General features: G+C 37.1%; 2 protein-coding genes across 5 annotated transcripts in view; one reads left to right on the top strand and one right to left on the bottom strand.

The window, feature by feature from the left end:
• METTL15 (methyltransferase 15, mitochondrial 12S rRNA N4-cytidine) overlaps window positions 1-15,929 on the bottom strand; it is a 90,535-nt gene extending 74,606 nt beyond the window's left edge. Inside the window, exons 1-2 of one of the 3 annotated variants that reach the window (XM_068945292.1) lie at window positions 15,844-15,929; window positions 13,409-13,688 (exon numbers count right to left, since the gene is read on the bottom strand). In XM_068945292.1, coding sequence (XP_068801393.1) covers window positions 13,409-13,672 — 264 coding nt within the window. In that variant the 5' untranslated portion in view covers window positions 13,673-13,688; window positions 15,844-15,929. Of the gene's footprint in view, window positions 1-13,408; window positions 13,689-14,033; window positions 14,118-15,557; window positions 15,696-15,843 lie in introns of those variants that run through there. The other 2 variants (XM_068945291.1, XM_009679452.2) reach the window with 2 other exon arrangements.
• The window catches only part of KIF18A (kinesin family member 18A), a 48,279-nt gene continuing 38,635 nt past the window's right edge, over window positions 15,901-25,544 (top strand). For both annotated transcript variants that reach the window (XM_068945289.1, XM_068945290.1), the window contains exons 1-5: window positions 15,901-16,000; window positions 16,952-17,345; window positions 18,025-18,182; window positions 19,307-19,411; window positions 20,467-20,577. In XM_068945289.1, coding sequence (XP_068801390.1) covers window positions 17,018-17,345; window positions 18,025-18,182; window positions 19,307-19,411; window positions 20,467-20,577 — 702 coding nt within the window. In that variant the 5' untranslated portion in view covers window positions 15,901-16,000; window positions 16,952-17,017. The remainder of the gene's footprint in view (window positions 16,001-16,951; window positions 17,346-18,024; window positions 18,183-19,306; window positions 19,412-20,466; window positions 20,578-25,544) is intronic.

The raw sequence follows: 25,544 nt of genomic DNA on the forward strand, positions 1-25,544 counted from the left end.
TCTAAGTGCACATTCCTGATGCTATCTTTGCATTAGCCCCTTGTCACAGGTTGGATGAGTGTGCTCTTTTACCCTAAAACCAATTGCAAGTAAAATAACTGTTTTCCTGCCAGCCTTCCCCATGGCTGCACAATCGGCAGAACAGGAGAGAGATGAGTATGTGCAACCAGACAGAAGCATGAAATGCAGGGGAATCTGAAATCAAGACCAGGCAAATTCAAGAAAGAACAGAAAATCCGATTTTAGGACTGGAACACAAATTGGAAGAGACTAAGGATCCTAAGGGCTAAAATGAACATGAGTCTTAAAATTAAATAGAGCAAAACCTTAAATTAAAGGATGTTTTCCCCAAAATCTGTACCAGGATCTAAAAATCCCAACATTTAGCATCAATTTTTACTGACTGGAAAAAAATGTGAACTTCACTCATCTCCCTCTCACAGCTAACTCAGAGGATGGCTACCTCCCAAAGCTCTGTCAAGAGATGGGGGGGGGGAAAAAATGAAGCAGTTTGCAGTATTTTCTCATATTCACTGCTTTTGGCTCCTTTCCCGCAGTACTGGTGCTTACTAGGTACTTCCACAAGCCACTTTAACCTGGCATAAAAAGGTAACATAGGAGAAAAAGCTGCTTTTTGCCATGTCAGCATGTTTAAGCTACTCACAGAAGTATCCAATGAGTGATAGGGTTGGCCCAGAGTTGGGTGAGAAGGGTGCCCAGGCAGGAACAGCGATGGAGGGACAGGACAGGATGGAGTGATGGAAAGACATGCGGAGAAGGGATGTAAGACTTGCCTCCTTCCCTGGCAGCAAGCCATTTGATTGGCTTACCTGTTCTTACAACCACAAATCTACATAGACCGCCTCTTCCAGCAAACCCTGTAGAAATGAACTGTTTCAATTATTAGAATGTCAGCGATTTGAATTTTATTTTAAAAAGCTAAGAGACACTACAAATTGCAACGTCCAACACGATAATTAAAAAATACGTTCAGGAGACAGAGGAACATTGGAACGTCTGCCACAGAGTTCCTGTATGATGATCTCAACAGCTCACTTAAACCAAACAGGTAGGTCACGTTATTGGCTCTCATCTTCTGGCTGCCAAACTCAAGAACTCTAGATCCACTCTGCAGAAATGCTGTTTCCTCACAACTATGAAATGATGTCACTCCAATCTGCTTCGAAGCAATAAATGTCCTCAAAATGTCAACCTCTTTGAAAAACTTCTAAATTCCAAGTAGTTTAAACAGTGAACAGCAAATAAGATGTGTGCCTTTGTAGAAGAAAAAAAGACAATAATCAATAGCTGCTTATTCACTCAGCGCTCTGGCTATGTCTATATTAGCAGGCCTATTAGCAGAGGAGGATTCGAAAGGCAAGACAACTGTTCCAAGACCCTATACGCATTCCAGGGGGATTTACTACAGACCAGTTTTACTTTGGTTCTTTGGACCGAATATTCATTAACAGTTGAAGCACATGAGGAACACTCCGAGTACATCTGGCTTAGTCTGAAAGAAATCCAGTTTCTGCATTGCAAGATAGCTCCGCAATGTAAATCAAACCACTTTAAGCAGGGACGTTTTTTCTCTCAGCAGCAGATTCTTTACTAGAACTGAAATGCTCATGCAAATAAACCCTCTTTTGTGCTAAAAAAAAGACTTTTGTTTAAAATGTATGTAATTGTATATCACATTGTATATATACGAGAAAGATAAATCTTACTTTTATTTTTCCCTAACTTCCGAACATTTCAGTTCTGAAACCTTAATTTTATCTGAACACTAGTTTTAGATACTGAAGTTTGCTAAAACACCTATCATCTTCAAATATTTTCCAAAGCAAGCGCACAAAAAATAGAGAAACAATTGATGCAATGTGGAAAACCTTTCAATGCCACCATTGTAAGTGACAAAAATTAAACAATTCAGTTATCTTCCATTGTATTATTTGAGCACTACAGATGGGAAAACAGATTCAGATAGAAAGATAGTTTCATTCCTAGATTCAAACTTCGTTCAAGTTTAAAATCAAGTTAAGATTTAAAATGTTCTGTAATTCTGTGTAAAAAGCTAAAATTATGAAAGCTAAAATACTGCACAGGATTGTGTAACACTAATTCTTGACAAAGGACAACGCAGAAGTTATCATCGTTTTCACAAGAACTCCCTATTCTCTCGAGATTTTTGGAAACTATTGCAGAATCAATTGTCTGGATGATCTTCACGTGGCAGCTGCATTTCAGAATACCTATCCCACGTGAACCAGACTCCGAAGTTCTTGAAATTCATTCACCAGCATTAAACACATACATATACACACTTATATACATAGAGAATCTTTTTTATGGTTACTTTGCTACCTCCTCATGTCACTATACATGACCAGCCTACAGGCATTTCAACAATGTAGTGCTGAAAACATGTATAAAAACTAAATTGAGTCTACATTAAAATATGTCCTTTAACTTCTATTTGATCTACCTCAGATGATCTATAGTTTTCTGTAGCCTTATTACTATCATCAGCTCATCACAAATGTATTTCAACTTACTGATTTTTTGTATTTATTGTTACTCTTTTGAGTCAGACTGAAATAAACAGAGGACTTACACGTATATCTGTATCACGCCAAGACGCATATTCAGTTTAATGTGCCTTTTACAAATATCTGTATATTTCAATCAACGGACTTTCTCTTGATAGTTAAGACTGCATATACAGTCCACTATGTAGTGCAATTCTTTTTTTGCCTAAGTCTACACCTGTGCAAACAGTACCTGTTTAACTATAAACCAATGGTTAGCCCTGTAGTTGTACAAATACAGTCCTTCAGTTAAAAAACAGTCTGTCTTTACATATTTGCTGAAGAAAGACTGAACTCTTATTACTGTTTCCCATATGCCAGGTACAGAAATACAGAACTACTGCAAAAATTCATCTACTTATCCACTATTGTTCTATAACCCAAGAATGCTGTGAAATATTTTTTCTACAGAAATCTAGTGTACTAAGCAATATTTCTTCATGTTTTTATTATATCAAAACAAACCTGTCTGTAATCAATAAACATGTCTAGATATAAACTGAAGTGAGCCATGCTCAAAACATCTTCTGAAGAAATTTATAAATCCAATTATTTGCAAAAATTAAAGTTTTTAATATGCCTCACTAAAAAAAGTTAACCAAAAGTAGTAACAGCAGAACTTGACTTGATTATCTGACAGTATCTGCAATTCCTCAAAAACGGAAATCCAACAAGATCATGTCAGCATGAGAAAATAATCTAGACGAGTCTGCAACCTTTTATAGCTCCTCAAATCATTACAATAGTTCATGGGCATTATCCCAAATGCTCTATGCAAAAGGAAGAAATCCTACTAGTGTTATAAAACACATCCATAGTAGAAAGCCTTCTAAAGAAGATAAAAGCACTATAATATTCAGAAAAAACTAATTAAGTGCAAGTTCTGGTCAAGTAAGCGTTTTCTACTTCAAAAATTAATGACATTTTCTATTAATAAGGCCTTTTCAATCTTCATTTTGCCACTTACAAGAGGTCACTGTGTCATATACTTAACTTTCCTTGAGAACCGTTTGCTTACAAATTCAAGTTAGCAAAGAGATCTGCATTCAGTCCTGCTGAACAATTATCCATCTACAAAATTCCTGACCAAAAGAAAAAAGTTCATTATTCAAAGGAAACATATACCATCTTAGCTCATTCAGATTTCACAGCAATAATCTTGCTGGTTTTCCAGAACAGCATCTGTCAGAACTTACAATACGTTTAATCAGATCTATCTAGAACTATCACAAAGCAAAAATATTTATTAAAAAATTATTCATTTGTGGTCACATGTTTTTATTCTTGGCATTAGCCCTTCAGCCTCCAAAAAGCTAGCAGGTAACAGAATTATCCATAAGAAAACAGAAAATTGCTATCAATCCTTCTCTCTCAGAGGGAATGCTTACTATTGATAGAAAAATAATGACATCTCTTGAAAGAACATACCTCAAGTATGCTGAAAGACGTGCAGCTTCTCACAGTCATATAACAAGGACTTGAGAATAATCTCGACTTCAAAGTCTAGCTACCTACCCAATTACTTCCTAAGCAACTATCTATTTATTCTAGTTATGACACTTCTCAGCTCTAAGCACTGCTTCTTCATTTGATTCAAGATTTGGTTTATGCTTGGGTTTAAGATGGATAAATCAACTCTATCCTCAGAATTTGCCCCCAATCTGTTTATTTTGTCTACCACTTAATGTCCTACTGAATATACCCATAGGCAAACCCTGCAGAGCAAGAGGTTTTTTTTTTTTTGGCACAAATACCTAATAATTTATGTCTCTGATTCCTGTTAAATATATGAAAATTAAAAAGGTATACTTGTTTTATTTGACTGCCAAAAGACAGGGCTTTTACAATTATTTTAAATAAAACAGATTGTTAAAAATGTTGGCACAGTGAGATATGCTATAAAAGTTGGTTACTCTTGGGATCATAACAGACATTTGTTAGTGAGAACTCTCTACTTACAGAGAAATGCTGGAAGGGTTTTAATATTTCTCTAAGTAAATTAATAAACTATATAGATTTTTAAATCATAGTTGAAAAAAATTTTTAAAACTGACATGCAGGTGTTATTCTCATGTAAATAAATAAAATTATCATAGAATAAGGAAAATCAGAGGTCAAAGATAATCTTCTGAGATACTCTGGCATCTTTATCAGCATCATTTTATGCTGTTGCAATTTAGTAGGAAGTATTATTTAATCTTAAGCATACTAATAACCTTTACAAAAATTTAAAACATTTCTAAAAAAAGAGGAAAGATGTTTATTTTCATAAAGTAAATCAGAAACTTTTTAGCATAAAAATGTACTTATTTTCATTCTTAATCATTGTTTCAAAACATAGAGAATATTGTCACACAGAAGGGAAAAATATTATTATATATCTATAAAACTACATACTATATATAGATACCTAGACAATCTGAAGACCCTAACTGCAATCCTGAAAAAAGCTGTGCTTTGTATTCTGTTACTTCTACAAGGAATTCCAACAAAGACAACTTAGTATTCTAGTGTATGTTCTAATGTCATCGCAGTTTCAATCAGAAACAAAATACTAGGATGTTGTAATAGAAAGTTATTTAACATTGAAAACCGAATGAAAAAGAAACTTCTGGAGAATAAAAACCATCTGTAGCAAAAAGTGGTCAGGGTCACCTTCTAGATCAAAGCAGTTATTCCAAGTCTTCCTATAGCAGAAACCCCAAAAGTAAAAACCTGTAGGAGCTAAATCAAACGTTTCAGAACTTTGCACTTACCACCAAAGTGAAGCTGATGACAGTGATATGGAATGTATCATGAGGTATGTTCTACAGACGTGGACATATAGAGGCACAATTCTCACCTCAGAAGCAGAATTTTGCTCAAGTACACAAGAGCTGAACTTGAGAGCAACAAATACTTTAAGAAGATGAAAGGTCTTATGCCTTATGACATCAACTGCTAGAAAATAAAGACGAAACAGAAAAACTTACTGTTCCATACCCTTGCTAATGGTAACATACTATTCCGTATAAAGCAATTCTGCCAGAGAAAGATGCAAATAAAGCACAGAGCCAAAATGGGTATTTTAGTTGCAAACAAGAAACATTTCCCATCAACTCTATATAGTGTAAAAGTTATCACAAATAATTAAAAAAAAAAAAAAACTGACAGCACGACTGTAAATGGACTGCAATTTTCCCCAGAACTATATTATGTGATGGCACCTTTGAGAGATTATATGAGACGATTAAAAAAGTTGTTTATTCTCCAGCTCTAGCACTTTACATTACAAAAAGAAATCTAAATAAAAACTCAGCATTTTGTAGGAGAACAACCCTCTCACAAAATGCATTATTTTAAGTACAAGAGAAAATTATTTTCAAGTAGTGATTTATTTGGCAATGCAACATAATACTGCTACTATTAACCCTTTTTCTGCATTCATCTCAGTCGTATAAATTCCTAACCGGAATAGAGGCTACGACTAAATTCTACTGCTGTACAGCTCACATACCAAAACTTGTAAGATCACAGACCATGTCTACAAATATTCAAGCATTACATTAACTTGCATTTTGCATCAACCACTTCTACATCATCCTACACAGGAGGGAAAAAAGGTTGTTACAAATATGGTATTTTAAAGCATCCCATCACAACCACTCATCAACATCCTCAAAATAATTTCAAATATACTTTCCTCATGGAGGTTGAAATTTCTTTCTGATTACAGCTAAATATGAAACAGCAATTCATAGGTAAGATATTCCTTTCTCTACTTAAAACATTTCTTGTATTAAAATGTCAAGACAAAGGCACTTTACCTGTTCCGTTATTGTTTTGCTTTTTTCTCTTATTTTCTAAGACTGAATACCTTTGCTTTTGATCTTGAATCTACAGAACATAATGGAATACTTCATCAGAAAACTACCTGTAATTTATCTTAAAATATGTCACAGCCTTCTCAGTCATCAACTGTAGCTCCTTCATAGGAACTTGGCAGGAGTCCATTAACTGGAAAAGTTTCTGGACTTTCAAAGTCCAGAAGCAAAGGGCTGTGACCCAGACCCTCTCCTGTCTGCCAAGCGACATTCCTTGCATAGCTTGAAACCTGACAGCCAGCTACCCCCCCCATCATTTAACTGAGTGAAAACTCTAGAAAGATTAATGGCAGCAAACTTTCTAAACGCAACAAAACACATATGAGCCTTCCCTTCTCAAAACTGGAAGAAAGGGTAGCAAGGAAAAAAAAAAAAAAAAACCAACAGTGCCTTTGTCACCTGCTTTTAGACAGCTCTATTAGGCCTTGCTTCAGTATGCATCATTTACTTTGCTCATTTTTCGAAGAGTTATCTGTAATTAGATTTAATGATATTATTACTCAAGCAGGCCATTATTAACATTTCCATATGAAATTAAAATTTCAATCTCTGAATGACTTCAGCTAATCACTAGACTTAGCAAGCAAGACAGAGTTGATTTCCTCAGCTACCTCAGAAAAATTTCTTTCCTCTGTTATAACAAAGGAGATATTTAAGATGCAATGAAAATTTTATAAAGGCTCAACTGCAAATCTAATCCACTCTTTAATATTTATTGGTAGCCAATCTCAAAAAAGTCTATGTACATGTTTCTGACAGGTCCTGGCTGCCAGGTGCATACAGCAATTTTATGTTAGAGATCATAACTTTTTACAAAGTTATAATCTGAAACAGCATTAGTTGATTTCAGCACTTAAAAGTGCAGTTATGAAAAGAGTATTCTTACAAGACACTGAGCACCAGCAGACACCACTGGAGGTAAAAGGGATGTGTTCAAAAACTCTTAAAAAATAGACCACGCATTCGGATGACTTCAGGTACCTGCTAATTCGGTAGTTTAACCTTTTAATTACCTCTTTACGTAGAGCAAGCCTGCAAAAAGAGCTACTTAAAACAGGCTTACCTTAAACAGAAATACAATAGAATAAGAAAAAACTGCAGCTACTTCCTGTACTCCAATCATGATCTTAAAACTCTAGTAATATTTTGCGTGGTAGAAGTCTGTATTCCTGTTTGCAAACTAGAATTCAAATATTTAGTAAGAAAGCTGAGCCAAAAAGCTGACTAAATAAGGCACACAGTACTAGATGGGGAGGAAATGAGTAGCTACATATATTAATTATCACCCTTTCTGGGATCATAGGCTCACTCAAGTTAAAATTTAAAGGGCTGAGATTACTTTCTGGTGAATTTTATTAGTTTTCCCCAAGAGGTGCAAAGACTAATGCTGTCACAACAGAAAAGGAGAGCATATACAGCGTCATTACAAGCTGAGTCACCCAAAAGCATTGAGTCTTGCTTTATTATAACACAGAGTCTTAAATAGTTTCCCAAAGCACTATAATTTGTTATGCGATAGAGCGATAACAACAAGCTAACTCAGTATTACAATAAAATGAAATCTGGTGCATCTGCAGAGTTGGTCTCAGTAGGAGACCAAGTTCCCTTGCTGGCCTCTTTGGAGGCAGCAGCTGCAGGCTTCCCTTCCTCTACTGCAATAGAGAAAGACACAGAATGAAGTCGGTGAGAGCGGTCGTGCGCTGTTGCTGAGGATAATACTCAGATGTGCCTGCTGAGAGCCATGCTGCAAGTGGGAAGAGGAGGAGGTGTGGCAGATGTCTAAGAACTATAACCAAAAGATTCTTTCCGATGCAGCAGTAGTAATCAACCTACTCTTTTTTTCCTCCTCAAAAGTTTTTGAGTTACCGTCTCTCTATGGAGAAAAATCTCGAAGTCCTATAAAAAAAGTAAACTCTAAAGGGACTTCTTGACCATCTCTTGTTAATGTCTCGCCATTTTCCAGATCCAATATATGAGTACGTCTCATTTCCTGGTACCACCGCAGTCTAATCTCAAATAAATCATATGTATTTTAATTCACCCATCATCAGTGAATTTATGATCCCTGTACTTTTTCAGGACCCACTACAGACAAGACAGCAGAGCAAGAAACGTGAGATAATGAAAGAGCACGACTGGACTTTCTGTGCACCTTCAACTGACAAGCTGTTCATAAAGACCATCTCCTGTCTTGTTTTCTTCCCTGTCCTCTCCTCTCTCATCTCATGATGCAATTCACTCTGCCCCAGATACTGTAGAACTTGTATGACATTTGCTGCCATCACATTGGTAAATGATATTCCTCTTGTTATTCTCTTAATTAGACTGTTCTTCACAGTAGGGACTAATTGGTTAAAAATCAATTATAAGTTAACGACCAAACAAAAGAGGTGGCCTGGTTTTCCAAATCTTCATATAAATACTACTTTCATGAACACAGATATTATTATTACTCTTAATAAAAACAATAGGTATTTGAGAGACTACCTCTTAGTCCAGACTTCACTGTTTTCCATTTTCATACTGTATCTTCAGATGCTAATTTCACAAAAAATCCTTTTTATATATAATTTTAGCCAAACATATTTTACACAGTGCTCTCTCTTTGATGAGATTCCACTTAGCAAATCTCCTATTACACAAGGCAAAGAATGAATATACTTTGCATACATATAGTCTACAAACTTTTCATAACGCTTCTCCTCGCACAGCTGTGATCTGAAACCTGGCTAGCTTCTTTTGTAAACTCACAGTACACATAACCAGGGAATTAGGTACAACAAGAATGACTGAAAAGGTGGTTGGTACATAGGAACTACATGACCTGCTAAAACAACTCTCACTGTCCCCCCAGTTAAAAAAAAAAAAAAAGTGTGTCTTGTAATTTCCAGAATATCTTCAGAATTTCTCTATATTGATTTACTGCTTTCTGCAAATTCAAATGTCTTCTTTCCTCTTTTACAAAAACTTGCTTATCTTTATCGATCACAGTATAAATCACTGTGCCAATCTGCATGCAGAAAAACATGTTCAGTATGCTTCCCATTAAAAATACACAGCTACACAATATAAAAGACCATCTCAATCATTTGCTTTATGCCATTGGACCTACTTTCATTTTATAACTTAAAAGGAAAGTAGGTTAAAATGGTATAAGCAATTACTCTGTCCATAGGGTGTTGTGCTTTTCCAAAATATCTATTTCAGCATTTATCTCATGCTGTAACATTCCCTGACAAACTTGGTATTCTGGGATTTTACTTGTTACAGCCTCCAAAATACTTCATACAACTTAAGAACTTAAAGTTCATTTTTCCATGTCCTCTTTCAAATTTCTGTTTATTTTGGAAACTCTGCTGACCACTTAGATTTTGAGAGACTTCAGTGTAAAAAGGTTATTCCAGTTATAATTATTTGCAGATGACTTTGGAATTATTATAAGTACATGGCCACAAGCACAGCCACATAACTATTTATATACCATGGCACTTGGAAACCCTTTTCACAAAACAGAAGTCCACTCTGCAGGGTACTACACAGAGGAAGCTTATTTTTGTCTTTAAGAGCTTGCATTCAGTATAAGGCAGGGGAAAAAAAAAAGAATACTGACATATGGGCAAGGATATAAAGAAACTAAGACAACAAGGTCAGAGCAACAGACTGTGCTTTTTGCACACCAGTAGTCTATCTCAACCTCATTTGAGCGTCTCACAGTACTTGAGTAGCACTGAGCAATGGGAAATGACTATACTCCCGATCAACAACATCCAACAGCAGCAACAGAACTTGAGGCAGTGAAAGGGCACTTTCTTCAAACTAAATGCAGAGCTCATGCAGCACGTCAGTGGTGAAAGAACGATGTGAAACTCCATAAGCAATGTCTTGTGCTTCCTCCTGTTATTTTGGAAGGCCATGTTTGTACCCACTCAGCTGAAAAAAATAATCTTTCATTTGACATTTGGATCCATGGAAATAGTAGCTATTGAGAGTACAATGGAATATGTACCTGGAAGACTGAAAGGAAAGCTCATGGCAAAACTAGATGTTTTTAAGTATCTGCCTCTTTCTAAAAGCTAGAGATCTTAAAGCTACAGATCCTTACATATTAGTTCTAAGAGAAAGAGGATACCCTTTCAATGAAAGCTATGGAGTAAAAAACATCTGAATAATTCTATGAAGAATCAAAGAGGCTGCTTCCACAAAAAATCCCAACTAACTCAAGAAGATGCGAGATAAGATCTGTTTGGGGAAATTAACTGTACGCTTTTTAACACAAATTAACGAAATCAGCTAAAAAGAGCATTTGATATTAAGTGGTTCATCAGAAACAGAGTTAAAAACTAGATAAAAGGCATCAGTCTTGTCATTCTTCCTTTCTCACTCCAACTTTGACCACTTATTTCATGCAGAGACATTTAAAAAAGTTTGCAGAGCTATCATAAATCAAGTAATACACCTAGAACTTACTGTATCTCCATTTTTCTCTATTCTAGACTATCATATTTAATACAAATCCACAGAGGTTACCAAATTACAATTTTTTTCATTAAATCTGAATAGGATATAATATTTCTTCTTATTCTAGTTGGAGTTTACACATTACATACAAAAATGTGCTGCTTGTGCTGCAGCACTAACAAATGAGTTTCCTAGAGGTACGGAACTTGTAAGAAACTTAGTTATAAGACCCTGACAAGAATAATTAAAATTCCAAAGTTTCAACCTGGCATTCATATTAGAACTCACTGTTAATGAAATTCTATTTCACATTACTGTATCCCTATGATGTAGAAGACATTTACTAAAAGGCAAGTGAATGATGCAAAAGAAGAATTAAGAAGTATGGTGAAAATTAGGAAAACGTGCTTGCAGAGGACAAAGACATTCATTCTAAAAAGGTACACTTGGTTCTTTACTACCTGTAAAGTTCACGAGAGCAGAGAAAACTCACACTACCCAGATAACTGAAGAAACTGTTATCAAGCATGCATAAAGAGCACTAGTGAACTAAGAAGACTAAAATATAGTTTAGTCAATACAGTAAACTTGAAAGAGGAAACTACCTGTGTGCGGATTTACTGCAGCAGACCTTCCACTAAGAAGTGAGCTAGATTGGTAAAAAAAAAATAATAATAATAATAATTTCTACAATGTGCATCCCAGAAAGCACTGCCATAGGGACTTTGTAGAAACAAGTGCTAAAGCAGTAAAAGGAGACTCAAAGGTAAGAGGAAATACTATTGCTCAACTCCCTGACCAAAAGATTCTACAAAATATACAGCCAACCAAAATATGCAATAGGGGGGGAACTAACATCTTTATCTCAGCTGTGACTCACTCTTTAAGTATCATTTATTTTCTTAGGAACCCCTGTAAGTAAAATGAAAACCGCTTTCACTGACCAGAACCACAGGGAGAATATTGTCCTTCTAATTGGATTTTCTATATATTGGCAACTCCTTGTCTTAGGACATTACAGGAAATAAAGGCCCAGATCAGCTTTTTTTTTTTTTTTATAACAAAGAACATAACTGTTTTAAAGCTGAGTACAGGAAACCTCCATGATATAGGAAGAAAGAAAGCAAAAAACTAAAATCGATTATCTGAACATTATAGGTATAGCGCATATTTTGCTATCTTCCCTACTCCATCAAAAAAGAAAAGAAAAAAAATTTACACTTTGTAGGCATGAGCATAACCTTAAAACGCAAACTGATGTGACAATCCCAGTTCTACATGTTAACAGAAACTGTAGCGTCATTCATGTCAATGAGAGTCAGTCTTTTAATTTCTGTTCAAAAATTCACTGATGATGCTTATGCTAGCAAAACTTAGTTAACACATTGCACTCTTTTGCACATGGCTTATTTTGAAGTCTACGATTTTGAAAAAGCTTTATTTAGAGCAACATTGACTAGTACTGCAAATATATGGTTTACTCTATCTTCAAAACAGAAGCGCTGTTGTTATCACTTAGCCCTTATGTTTAAAATCTCAGGGAAAAGAAGCGGGATTGAAAAAAAAAGCAGTATACTACATTTTGAACCTTCTTCTTGATAGAAGAACAAGATTCTTGATTCTTTCCACTAAACCTTCACAAATAAACCTAGAATAAAATTCCATGAAGCTAACAAAAAGTACCAAATTCACAGATAAAAGAAAAGCATCTGAAATGGGAAAAATATTTAAGTTGTAAATGAAATCCTTTCATCTTAATATCAAATTTAAGATTCCACATCTGAAACTCAAGTCCACTGTGTATGAGTTCTGTAAAGGGAGTGCATAAAAAAATACACCTACATTGCATAGAAGTATACCTTCGCTGTATACAACAGTACAGCGTTGATATATCAACATTACAGTGTTGAGCTAACCTAGACACCAAAAACAACCTACCTGCTGTACCACAGGCAAATTAGGAGGTTTGTGATACTTTCACGTTACTGATGCTACTTTGCTTTTGGTACCTTGCACTCCACCATGCAGTATAAGCATATCCTCAGGTAATGCAGTGTCTTTAACTCATTAAATGCATGAAAATAAGTATCTTAGAACAAGGTATGATGATGAATGACATTTAAAACTACCCATTATACAAAAAGGGAGAAAGCTCTTCACTAATCAATGGCATAACCACACATGAAAACTCTCTGCTACTATTACTAATCAATAAAGCCTTAGAAACGCACAAGAGCAATCCAAGAAGAACAGCACAAAAGCAAGACATTATTCAAATACTTACTGTAGTTTTAACAAATGATGTTTACTTTGTGATTCAGGTATATAGATATCAAATATCCATTATTTTTAAATAAAAAACCTTAATCTGAATTGCAAATCAATTTAAAAGCTTTAAAAGGTGCAAAGGATGTTTAAAGAGTACCGCTGTGTTTCTCTAACTAAAAGTTATCCCTACACTGCTAGGGAACCATAAATGTTAATTATCATTTAACTCACCTGGCCTGGCTGTGGGGATAAAAAATTAACAACTTCCTCCAGCATCACTGGCATATGCAATCTTCCATAACTTTTGTCTTCTGCAATTTGAGGCAACTCTTCGGTTTCACGTTTTTGTATGGTTTCTTCCTTTAACTCACATTCAGAAAGCTGTTTTACTGAAGAATGGATCCTTCTGGTGAAAGTAACTGCATTTATTGAGCTCAGTTCTAAATTGCGTAGAAGCAACCATTTGCAAACTTGGCACAGAGACTGAGATAACATTTTGGAGTTGGTCAACCTAGAAAAATAGTAGATGCTCGGAATTATTTTAGAACAAATATTTAAATAGTAGGTTGGTTAAAAAACAAAACAGTGGAAATGCTGTAAGAATATTGTTACCTATCCCAAGATAGGAGGTTCCACACAAACAACATGTCAGCAAAAATTTCATCAGAATCTCTTACTTAAGTCTGTTTTCAGAAATTTCAAGGCCATCTACTCATCAATCCTGTTCAAGCTACAATGATTTTCTTTTCACAAACACCTTCCTTTCTTTTTCATTGGACTCTAACAGTGTTATAATGTTCTGGAGACGGTAACACTAAACAACAGCAATAAAATGAAGCACCAGTAAAATACTAACTTTACTTTCAGGTTGTTCCTCTCTTCTGCCGAAGCAATGAAACACTTGCTCTGAATAGTAGCGTTCTGGCTGCTAAGTTTTCTGTACTTCTAATTAAAATAGGAATTGACAAATCAAACACTGCAACTGGATTTAAAATGGTGCTATAATTACACAGCATTACAATTAACGTATGTATAGTAAATATATTATCACGCATTATGTCTTGTAATTAAAGCACATCTAAAGGCAGGAAACGCCACAGAGAGAACTGTGAACTCTGACTGCTATTGCTAAATGAAACAGTAGTCTAGTCCCCGGAAATATCAGCACTGTTGGCTATAATTTGTGTTTTAAAAACACATCTTTTAACTATCTGAGAACTGGTAAGTTTCTTCCGATGCCCAAACACTCAAAAAGTAAGTCAGTCACCTACTAGTAGAATACTGGAGTAAATAGATTTTATCTTCCATTAAAAAAAAAGACAGTCAGTTTAACACAGGTAATAGTAAGGCTTTATTTACAAGTTTTCTATATTTCTTTATGGAGCAGAGACCTTCCGTAACACTACATTTCACACTTGCTCTTGGCATACAGGAAAGTTACAAACTTTGACATAAGACCATTTGAAAATATGCCATCCTGTATTTAAACCATCAACAGATGCATAATCTTGTTTACCTATCAGGTTTTTATTGCATGCTTTGTTTAGATTCAGCTAGCCAGAGGTTTTACCCATTTTGTCTGCATGGATAGAAATGTGCTGAGTCATCGTTTTTGGAAAGTTACTCTCATAGTACTTTAAGCTCCAATACCAATAGCCCCACTATGTCCCCTTGTTCTAAATTTCAAAGCATGCATCATCTTACAGTCAGACATATCCTGCAATGAACCACAGCCTCTCTGTAGAGATTACTGTATGAACAGGGAAAACACACACAAGTGTGATCTAACCACATGCACGCTTGGTCACACTGCCTTCTGATACCACGAGCCTCAGAAAGCGTTACTAATGCTAGAGACACAGACCATCTTACTTACACCTGTTATCAGTCTATGCAACTTTTTTTTTAATACTGTGAGAAACAAGGATAGTTTGGGTTTTCTTTTTCTCCATTCCAAGCGTGAAGTAGCATCTGGGCACAGTCTGAGCCAAAAGCCCGTAGAGCGAGACTCGTGCTGAAGGGGACGGAAGCGCAGCTAGGGAACAGACACTCGACTGGCTAACACTGTTCGCAGCGACCCCAGAGCCGGAGCGGGCACCGAGCATCCATCCCGCCAGCGCCCGCTGGCAACCTCCCCGGGCACGGCACGGCCCCGACGGGGCCCGGGGCGGCCGGACGCGGCCCCGCCGCGGCTGGGCGCGGTGACCCCGCGGAAGGGGGCCGGCGCGCTCCTCGCCCTGCGCCCACGCCACAGCCCGAGCCGTCCCGGCTGCGGCGGCCTCGGCCCCGCCGCTGACCGGGCCAGCGCTCCCGCTCCGGCCTCCCCCCCCCCGCCCCGGCCGCTCGCGGCAGAGCGCGGCGCCCCGCCGGACGCGCGTACCTCGGCGCAGCCGCGGAGGGGCCTCCACCTCAGCCTGGCGCCAGCAAATCCACTCGCGGCAGCCACCCCCCCTCCCCCAAGGGCTGCCCCGCGCACCCCCCGCCCGCTCCCCGCTGCGGCAGCTCCAGCGACGGGCGGCTGCAGCCTCCGCGGGGCGGGACCGGAACGGACCCCCGGGGGCGATTCCGCCTCGCCGGCCCCCGCGAGCGCCCTCGGCCCGCCTGCGGCAACCGGCCGTGGGTAACGGACGGCGACGCCGCGCGCTCGTCCTCGCTCGCCCGCTCACCCTGCCCGCGCTAGCCGTCGCGCCGTCGCGCTGATGACGTCACGGCGGCGGCCGCCAATAGGAAGGCGGGGGGAGGCGGGCCGCTTGTGTTTGAATTCGGCGGCTGGGGGTTGGCAGCGGCCGCCGTTTCCTCTGCTGAGGCGCCCGTGGAGCGCAGGTGAGTGGGGCCGGGGCCGGGGCCGGGGCCGGGGCCGGGGCCGGGGCGCGTGTTCCGTGCGGGGTGGGGGTCAGCGCCAGCGCGGCCTTGCCCCGCCCGGGCTCGGTGATGGCGGCAGCGGCGGGGCGCTGCCCGCCGGGAGCGCTGCCTGGGGCGAGCCGGGAGGCCGGGGCCTGGCTGTGCTATGCTGCAGCTGGCTGCAGGCCTCTCGGCCGCTCTGTGGGCGCTGCGGCTTTGCTCGTCCGCTGCCGCAGCGACTGGTTGAGGGGGAAGGCTTGCCCGAAGCTGGGACGGTGCTACGGGCGCGCTGTGTTGAGAGCGTCTGTCGCGAAACTCTTTGTGGGCTTTTACCGCGGAACAACTCCCCTGTTGTAAGTAGGAGTGGCCCCTTAAGAGGAAAGTCTTACTAGATATCTCCTGCTGAACTTAGCTCAGCATCCTGCTCAAATTGCGCTGGCTTCTAACTGTCCCGCTTTAGTTATTCTAACGTCTGTGGTGTATGATTAAATGGGTGTGCTAGAGAAAGGAGATAGCAGGCTCCAACATATTAGCGTTTTGGTGAAGGACAAGAAAACTGTTAGATTAGGTCAGCAGAGCTCTGGTAGGTCATATGTGAACTTTTTCTGAAGTAAAGAAAAAGTCTGGTTTTTTTTTTTTTTTGGGGGGGGGGTTAAACTGGAGAAGTAGGCTTGTGGACTTCCTAGGGAAGTGCTGTCTAGCTTTCTTGAAGCTATGCTGAGTTCTGTGCTGAATTGGGGCACCTTTTTAGGACAGCTGCACTGCTTTCCAAAGTTGTGTGGACACTGCAGCAGCCCATAGGGCTAGGTAACAGGGGCTGGACAGATCCAGCACAGGAGCAAGAAGCTAGAGAGCTTTAATTTAAGGTGTGAGCTAATCAGAAAGCTGTATTTAAATATATGGCCCTTTCACTTTTTTTTTTTGTATTTACAGAAAAGATTCAGCTGCATGATCTGAGAAATTCTTGGAAGCAAAAAGGAAGAGAGCAGGACTATCGTTATGTCTGCTGCTAAAGAAGAGGATGTCTGTAGTCACGTGAAAGTGGTGGTCCGTGTCCGCCCAGAGTCCCAAAAGGAAAAAGATGGCAACTTTAGCAAAGTGGTTCATGTTGTAGACCAGCATATATTGGTCTTTGACCCAAAGGAGGAAGAAGTTAGCTTCTTTCATGGGAAGAGACTAGCCCATAGGGATATCAATAAAAGAAAAAAGAAAGATCTTAAGTTTGTGTTTGATGCAGTTTTTGCAGAAAGTTCAACCCAGTTAGAAGTCTTTGAACATACTACCAAAAGTGTGCTTGATGGCTTCTTAAATGGATATAATTGCACAGGTAATTTTTTCTATTTGTCTCCTTCAATTCATTAAAAACCTCAGAGTTCTTGGAAGCTGATACTATTGTATCCAGGGCCCTTAAAAAAGAGTGGTGTTTAAATAGAACGCTTCATTTTAATTTATCGAAATAGCAGACTGACTTTTTTGTGTTATCCTGTATAAAATAGGGTAGCTGTACTCTAGCTTTTGAAAATAAGTTCATGCTAGGGTTATGATAGGCTTCATAACTTTAAGAAATACAACGTATGGTTGACAGAAGTGCTCAAAAAAGTTATTCAACCAGAAGCGGCTTTTCACTGAGTGTGGTAACCTGTTTCATGAACTACTTTCTTTAAGAGCTTGTCTTTTTAATTAGCACTTGGAACATTGTGAGGATATGCGATACCTGCCTGCAATAAACTGATGGCTTAGGGTTATGAGAGCAAAGAAACAATATTTTTCATGCAAATTGACTGTGAATGAGTTTTATGCTCCAATTTCCACTTTAAATGTAATTCTGAAATAGGCTTTTCCCTTTAGTGCCATAATCAGAAAGCTAAGAGACTTGATCAGTTTATGAAAACAACTATGCAATATGATAGAGGTGTGTGAATGTCCGTTTGAATTTTGTAGTCCTCATTGGCTTACTGGTATAATAGCACTCTTTTTTTTTTTTTTTTTTTTAAATGAAAACTTAGTGCTTGCATATGGTGCAACAGGAGCTGGCAAGACTCACACAATGCTAGGCTCCCCTCAAGATCCTGGGGTGATGTATTTAACCATGATGGCACTTTATAATTGCATGGATCAAATAAAAGAAGATAAAATATGCAATGTTGCTGTCTCTTATTTAGAGGTAAGCCAGTTCCTGCATTTGCTGCATTACTTTCAATAAGCCATGTTCTTATAAACAGTTAAGCTTTTTTTGTTTCGTTTTTTGTTTATTTGTTTTTTCTCCTTTAAGTCAACCATTCTGAGACTTGACAAAACAGGTCCTTGAAAGGACGAGAACAGAACTGTGCTCTGCAGTGTTTTTTATAGACACCTGTTACTATCATACAGAAGGCTGCTCAAAAAGGACAATCTCTTCTAATAGTTTTTATTAAACACTCTAATGAATTCTCTCTTGCTGATCAATTACATCTCCTTGAATATTTGTTAATGTGTACAAGGAAGTATCCTTTTGGGCATATGTTTCAGGGCTTAGCAATAAGGTCTTGTAATTACTGTGAAATCCCATAGGTCAATATCTGTTTCCTTTTTCACTATATTAATTTTTAAAGCTTTCTGATTAGTACAACTGTATCTTAGATTTAAAAAAAAAAAAATTAGAGCTGCTATGCCAATGGTTAGTTGTCTACAAATATTCCTTTCATTCTTTGTCAGTCTTTCCTCTTCTTCCTTTGTCTTTCTGCATCAAAGTCCTGCTTTTGCATGTAACTGTTTTTGTGTTGCTGTCATGCAGAAGTAACAAAATTAAATTACTGTTAACTTCAAGCTCTTACTAAGTCATGGTAGAAGAGTACTTATTATTTGGCAATGGCATGGAAGGAGGAGGGGGAAAGGTATGTTTTGCCATATGGTATTTCAAGTGCTTCCAAAGACCTGGAAACAAAATATGGTAATTAAGAATATTAGCAGAAGTGCATTTGGATTAAGAAATGTTGCTGTAGTATGTATTAAGATGTCTAACAGAGGAAAAAAAAATGCTATATATTCACACTTGCTCCAAAAATTAGTCAGTTTTTCTTTACTGGAAAGCATGACTCCCATTTCAATGACTAAAAAATATATGTATATTGAATGAATATTTTCTCTCAAGTTCAGTGGAGGAAAGCTGTTTGGCAAAAATTGTACAGAATTATTTCATTTATCTTAAATATGAAAAAAAGAAACAAAGTGATTTCTGTCTAGTTAGTTTTAATCCTGTCGAGTACAGTAAGATTTTCTTCCTAAAAGATTGTGATTTTGTTTTTGAAGGTCTACAATGAACAGATCCGTGATCTGCTCGTAAACTCAGGACCTCTGGCTGTTCGTGAAGATGCCCAGAAAGGGGTGGTAGTTCAAGGGCTAACATTGCATCAGGTATGTAAACAGATCTTTAAACTTAGTAAGCCTCCACACATGAGAGAAACTGATGAAATTCTCGTACATCTGTGAAAGCTGGATACCAAATAGTAATTTCTGACTGGGTTTTTCTGTGGCAATCACCAGTATCTAAGTAACTTGCAAGTCTAATGAATTCATTATTCAGAAGCAGGTTGTAGAAAAACTCCTGCTATTCAAATATGCATATTTATAAAAGTATCCAGCCCTCATTATCAAAAGGTGCTATTGGTTTGATGCTTGTCTTCAGGTTTTAGAAAATTTCTTAAAAAGTGCTATGATGTATAAGTCTAAAGCTTATTTTCCATCTCCAGTGCTACTGTGTGTTCAACACGTTTGCAAATCTTACCTGCATCTCAATTTTTTATTTGTTTTTTTTTTTTTTAAATAACCACATCTGAAAAGTATCATTTTAAGTGAGTTTTCCAGCCCAGTGTAGCAATTCTGTGGCAAAATCAGTGAGAGAATTCAGTTTGGCAATCCAGAAGACAGCTTTGATGGACCTAACTTTCTCTTTCTTGCAACCTCTTGGTGCGTGCTATATGCTACATAGCTTCCAACTTTTGCTTGCATGAGACTGTTTGTTGTAGAATCGTTGTCTCATGAGTTGGTTCATTTTTTGAACGCAATACTTCCCAATGCCAGGGTCTTGTGGAGGGGAAAAAATAGTATGTTATTTAGTACAAGTAAGATGAATTAAGGCACCTTTAATGAAGACTTTCTTGACCTGTGGAGAGCCCTTGTGGAATTTAAGCTTTTTTCTTGTAATTTTATATAAAATGTTTTACATTTCTGTAGTTAAGTGTTTGCTCTTTGGGCCTTACTGTTTTTCACTGAGTTTGTTTGAAGTGTCTCAGTTCCAAAACAGAAAATTTCTCCCTTAATTCCAGGTGACTAAAGCTGTATGTATTTTTTTTAAGGTGAATATTAATATATTTTAGAATCTGCTATTTTAAAATAGCTATTTAAAATCTGCTATTTTAAGTGTTCATTAAATATAAATGCTTTTTTTTTTTTTAATGTTCTACACAAAGCCTAAATCTGCAGAGGAAATCCTTCAAATGTTGGATTATGGAAATAAAAATCGAACACAACATCCCACAGATGTAAATGCTTCTTCTTCTCGGTCTCATGCTGTCTTTCAGGTAAAATGATATGGCAGATGTCATGGTCTCTTTTTTATTTTATTTTTTTAATTTTAGTTGTTTTTTAATCTTGGATGCAGTGAAAGGCTGGGTGGTTTTTTTGTTGTTGTTTTGTTTTTTTTTAACTATGTCTAATCTTTATTTGGAGGGTAGGACATAAATGATTGTTCTTTTTGACTTCTCATCCTTTGTAACTGTATAAATGTTCATGGTGATTATATCTGACAAAGCAAAATCAATGAAAAGCTTTTCAGCTCCAATAGTTTGAGCTAATATTCCTTAGAGGAAAGATCTTTTCTGTAAAAATTTTAATTTAGAGCTTTAAATATACTTCCTTATTGTAATGTTATAAGTTGAAAGATTTCTGTTATGTTATTCTTCTTTTATGGATCACTCACTTCTTTGTTCCTGCTACTCTTGGATATATTGTTCAGCATTTTTCAGGAAAAATGTCTTACAGGGTGCAGTTACGTATCCAACTATAAACTGAGTGCTTCAAGTGGTACTTTCCCATCATGCTTATTCTGGGTAATGTTGACTTTCATGTGTAAGTGATTTCTTAATATTTGGGCATGACCTGAGTTTTAGAACAACCAAAGCAGTGTATAATATCTGAAAACTTTTGAGTGATATTATAAAACATCACTCACAAAATGAAATGCTGGTTTTTAGTTTCTGATAGATGAGGGCTTTGCATACATTGTTTAAAAAAAAAAAAAAAAAAACCTGCTGAAAATCAAGACTTCTCCAGAGATTATTGCTGTTTGCAAACTATCACTGTATCTTTCTGACTTCCGTTAAATATGGCCTGTAATATTTAAAAAAAAAAAAAAGTAAAAATCAGTCCTGTTAGCTAAAACTTCTTTATCTATTTACTAGTACGTACTGCAAAGCAAACTATTCTGTCACTTAAATGTTGCTATTCTGAATTGCAAAATATTTTAAAAAAACAAACAAACAAAACTGTGGTCCTTGCATTATAGCTCAATTATTATTTATCTGTTAGAGTTTTTAACTCTATTTGCAGACATCAGCAATGCTTAGTAACTCTACCCAAAGTTAATATTTTGACATAGAGTTACTTATATTACCATCATCTAATGTTAGCACTCTAGAACTTTACTGTCAATATTAGGAAAAAAAGATTAGTAACAGACAGTATGTTTTCTATATACTTAAACACATAAGGGAGCAAAAATGATTCCCAACCTAAAAGCTTTTGTGGTGGTTTTTTTTTTTTTTTTTACTTACCTTAGAGTTCTGTTTGAAACTACCTTTTTTTTTTTTTTCCTCCCATTTCCTCTGTAATCTTGTCCTGATTTACCTCAGCTGTTACAGAGCATCATGGCTGGACGTGTGAGGCAGAAACCTGCAAAGTTGTTCAGTTTGAAAACTGCATTGTTGTGTGTGTGCACACATCATCTTTTTAATAAGGTGCAAAGCAGTGGTGCAATGGCACAGAATGAGAGCAGCAAGTCAACTGTGTTGATATCTGTTTCTCCCTTTATTGTGCTGGAGTGTCTTACTTTATCTCCCTCACCTTTAACTGGCAGCAGAAAGCTCCGTATTGCTTTATCTGGCAGGCTCTGCACTCTTCTAATTTTGTTTATGAAAGTGGCAAGCAATTAAATTGGGCAGATATTGCTGTCTAATAATATCTTTAACAACGCGAACAATTATGTGAATAGGGTTGCTGGAGAGTTTGTCATCTTCAGCTTATGTTATATATTTGTTCTTGCGAATTTATCTTAGTGTAGAAATATTTAGTTATTAACAAAAATTGCTTAATTACCAAGTGAAATAAACAAGGCTGAAAAACTTAGTGTCTTTGTATTTTACTGCAACTTTATTTGAATATACTGCCAAAAATTTTATTTTATTTTTTTAATTAGAAGAGTGGAAATGATGAACAAAATCATATTTAAAATTACCTCCAGCTTACAGAGAGCAAAAATGAACCACATATGAATGCTTATAGGTGAAAGGATTGTTTTCTTTCTAGCAGTATAAATAAAAATAGAATACCAAAGATTCTGTTGAATTGAAATATTGTATGAATAGCAAATATCTTGTGTATGCATATATATTCAGCTTATTTGCAATGCATTGAACTAAACCAAAACTGGTATGCTGCTTTGGTTTTGTAAGTGTTCTTCAGATTGTTTTCAAAGGAACAGGTTTAGTTTTTATATGTATATATAATACACAAGCACACACACATGCTTTAAACTGGTTTTATTCTTTGAATGGCTAATATGTTATAAAATGGAAATAAAAATCCTTTGAATGTTTGCAAAATACTATTAAGGTGTTTGACATGAAAAAGCAGAAAGGAGGATATGCTTATACAACTCGGTTACATATTAAGCCTTGGATGATTTCCCCCCCCCCCAAAATATAAGTTTGCCCAATTAAGTGACACAATTAGTGTTAAATATACAATTGTTAAAACAAGTGAAGTGATTTTTGTCTTTGAGCTTGAGATAGTTGACACAGTAAACAATTTTATCCTTTCTAGACTAGCCTCTACGGGGTTCATTCTTTGTTTCTCTGTGCCAATGTGGTGGTAGTGCCCAGCAGAGTAGCACTGATCACATAAAGTGCGCAGTCTGTCCCTTAGTGAGTCTTAATACACAGTTGCAGTCAGTTAAATGGCATGCTTGGCTGAATTTGATATTCACGGACAAGTGTCTTGGTACTGTAACTTTCTCATGAAGGAAAAGACCTTTCAGAGTAAAGATCAGGTTTTGGCATGTCATGATTCAAAGAAGCATGTTTTGTACTCAAAGTCTATCCAAATACGTAGCTAATACATGCTGTCAGGCTGATTCTGTTTGAAGGTGATGTCAGCAGATTATCGTAGTTAGCCAAACCTCTTTGGCATTCTCTGCAATATTCCTAATCCATTTAGGTCTTGTAATGAGATAAACATGAATGTTTTGGAGTTTTTGTCTTTTGAGATAGTCTGTCAATCAAAATATGTAATTGCTTTCTCTTAAATGTGCTTGTCAAGTGCATAAATTATCATTAAAAGTCATGTTCTTTCTGTCAGAAAAGTAAGTAGATTGTATATCTTGACTGCATGTCCTATGTAAATATCTACTAATATGTGTTGTTAATGGAAAAAATAATACAGTGCAACCTCTGAATAATACTTCATTTAATAGTGAATTTAAAGCAGTTTTTACTGTTTTCCTTATGGCAGGGGGCTATGTTGTTTATAAGAAAGTGAGTGTAAATAAATGCATACTATGCTTCAGTGTCATGTGTAAATTCAATATTTATAATTCAGATGCAATGAATTGCACCAGTCTAGTTAGCAACTGGAAGTTTAACAGATGGATGGAGAGTTTGGAATTTAATTAATGAGTACTAGTATGTTAATTTTTTATTACTATTATTTGGAAGGACATGAGTGTGTGTATGTTGGTGGTGGTGTTTGTTTGTTTTTTATGAGGAATTACATGACTTTGCAGCAGCAGGTCAAAGTAACGTGAAACTCTATGTGAGCTAAATATGTACGACCTTGATGTGCTTGTCTCCAGGGTCAGGTTTGTTTGGCTCTAAGACTTTTTCTGCCTCTGCTCATGATATTCTTGTATTTATTTGCTGCTGTTGGATAATACAGGACTAATATTAATGATAAGTCTTATACCCACTGATATTCATAGAGTATTGTTTATTTGCTACTATTAGATAATACTGCACCAATATAAGACTTCACTGTCTGCTGATGTTTTAACAGTTAAATAAAATGGTTTAAACTAAGCACATTTTCAGCCATGCACTTTGGAAAAGGGAGGCCATAGGTACTTTTTCTACTTTAGGAACTTAGTGTTGGCATCTGTAAGAAATAATTACAAACAGCTCAGTATTGCAAGCAATGGCGTATGTCAGTTAACATGACATCTATTTACATTACTCCCATATGTCTGTGACATTCCAAGAAGCATGTCTTAGCTACTTGCCCCTTACTGTCTCTTTGGTTCCACAGATGTATCTGGTGCACAAATATAAATGAGGAGATATCCCTACTGCTGTGTTGGTTCTTTGCTTCCCTCTTGGTGTGTGTGTTTTGGGTGTGGTGTGTGTGGTTTGTTTGTGTTTGTGTTTTTTTTTTCTTCCTCCTTATTCTAAAGGTGGCTCTTATTTGTAGAGATCAGTTATCTTTAGGCTGGTTTTCTTTTTGTTGTTAGCCCTATTGGTGTAGGACACATTCTGGAACTGCCTCAGGAAGTAGCAAAGTCTTGGCTCAGGACATCTTGTGCTGGTTTTTGGAGGTGCAAGTTTTGCCTTGTTGTACTGTCTGTCTTAGGTTTGAAGTCTCCGTGTAGGTCAGGCAATTACTGCATCAGAAAGTAAAATTATAAATTGCCACACTTTTCTGTTGAATGTGTTCTACTGACGGACAAAGAGTAGGAAAGATTCCCCTTTGGGGCATTTCCTGTATCTTTTGAACCTTTTTTAAAAGCTTGGATCATACAACATAGTTTGGCTGTCCAGACTAGCAGTGGTATTTACTGGGTTTTGGTAGAGTACTACTAGCTTGAGATAACTCCTTTACAAAGATAAATGCAGGGAATAAATATTTTTTCCTTTTTTTTGTTTTTTGTCCTACTGGCTGCACTAGAAATAGCATAACAGGACTTCCTTGGCTTGTTTGAGACATAAAACCTTTCCTGGTATGTCTTGAGGCTCTTATTTTCATTAATTGGCTTTAGTTCCAATACTTGTCACATTTTTTGTATTGGGCATTGCTGCGGAGACATTTCTCATAGACAACCTTAAAGATACAGAACTGATGAGGTATTGCCTTTATTAGGCAATCACCTTATGTACTAGCACAGCAACCTTTTCTTAATTCTCCATCAGAAATGTTTAGCCTTGCAAGTGGCAAGGTACTCAACAGAAAAGAGGAGAAATGTATAGATAATGCTGAAAAAGTAAATGTTAAGTAAAAGTAAGGA

Source organism: Struthio camelus, chromosome 5 (assembly GCF_040807025.1).
Source record: "Struthio camelus isolate bStrCam1 chromosome 5, bStrCam1.hap1, whole genome shotgun sequence".
Classification (NCBI taxonomy): Eukaryota; Metazoa; Chordata; class Aves; order Struthioniformes; family Struthionidae; genus Struthio; species Struthio camelus.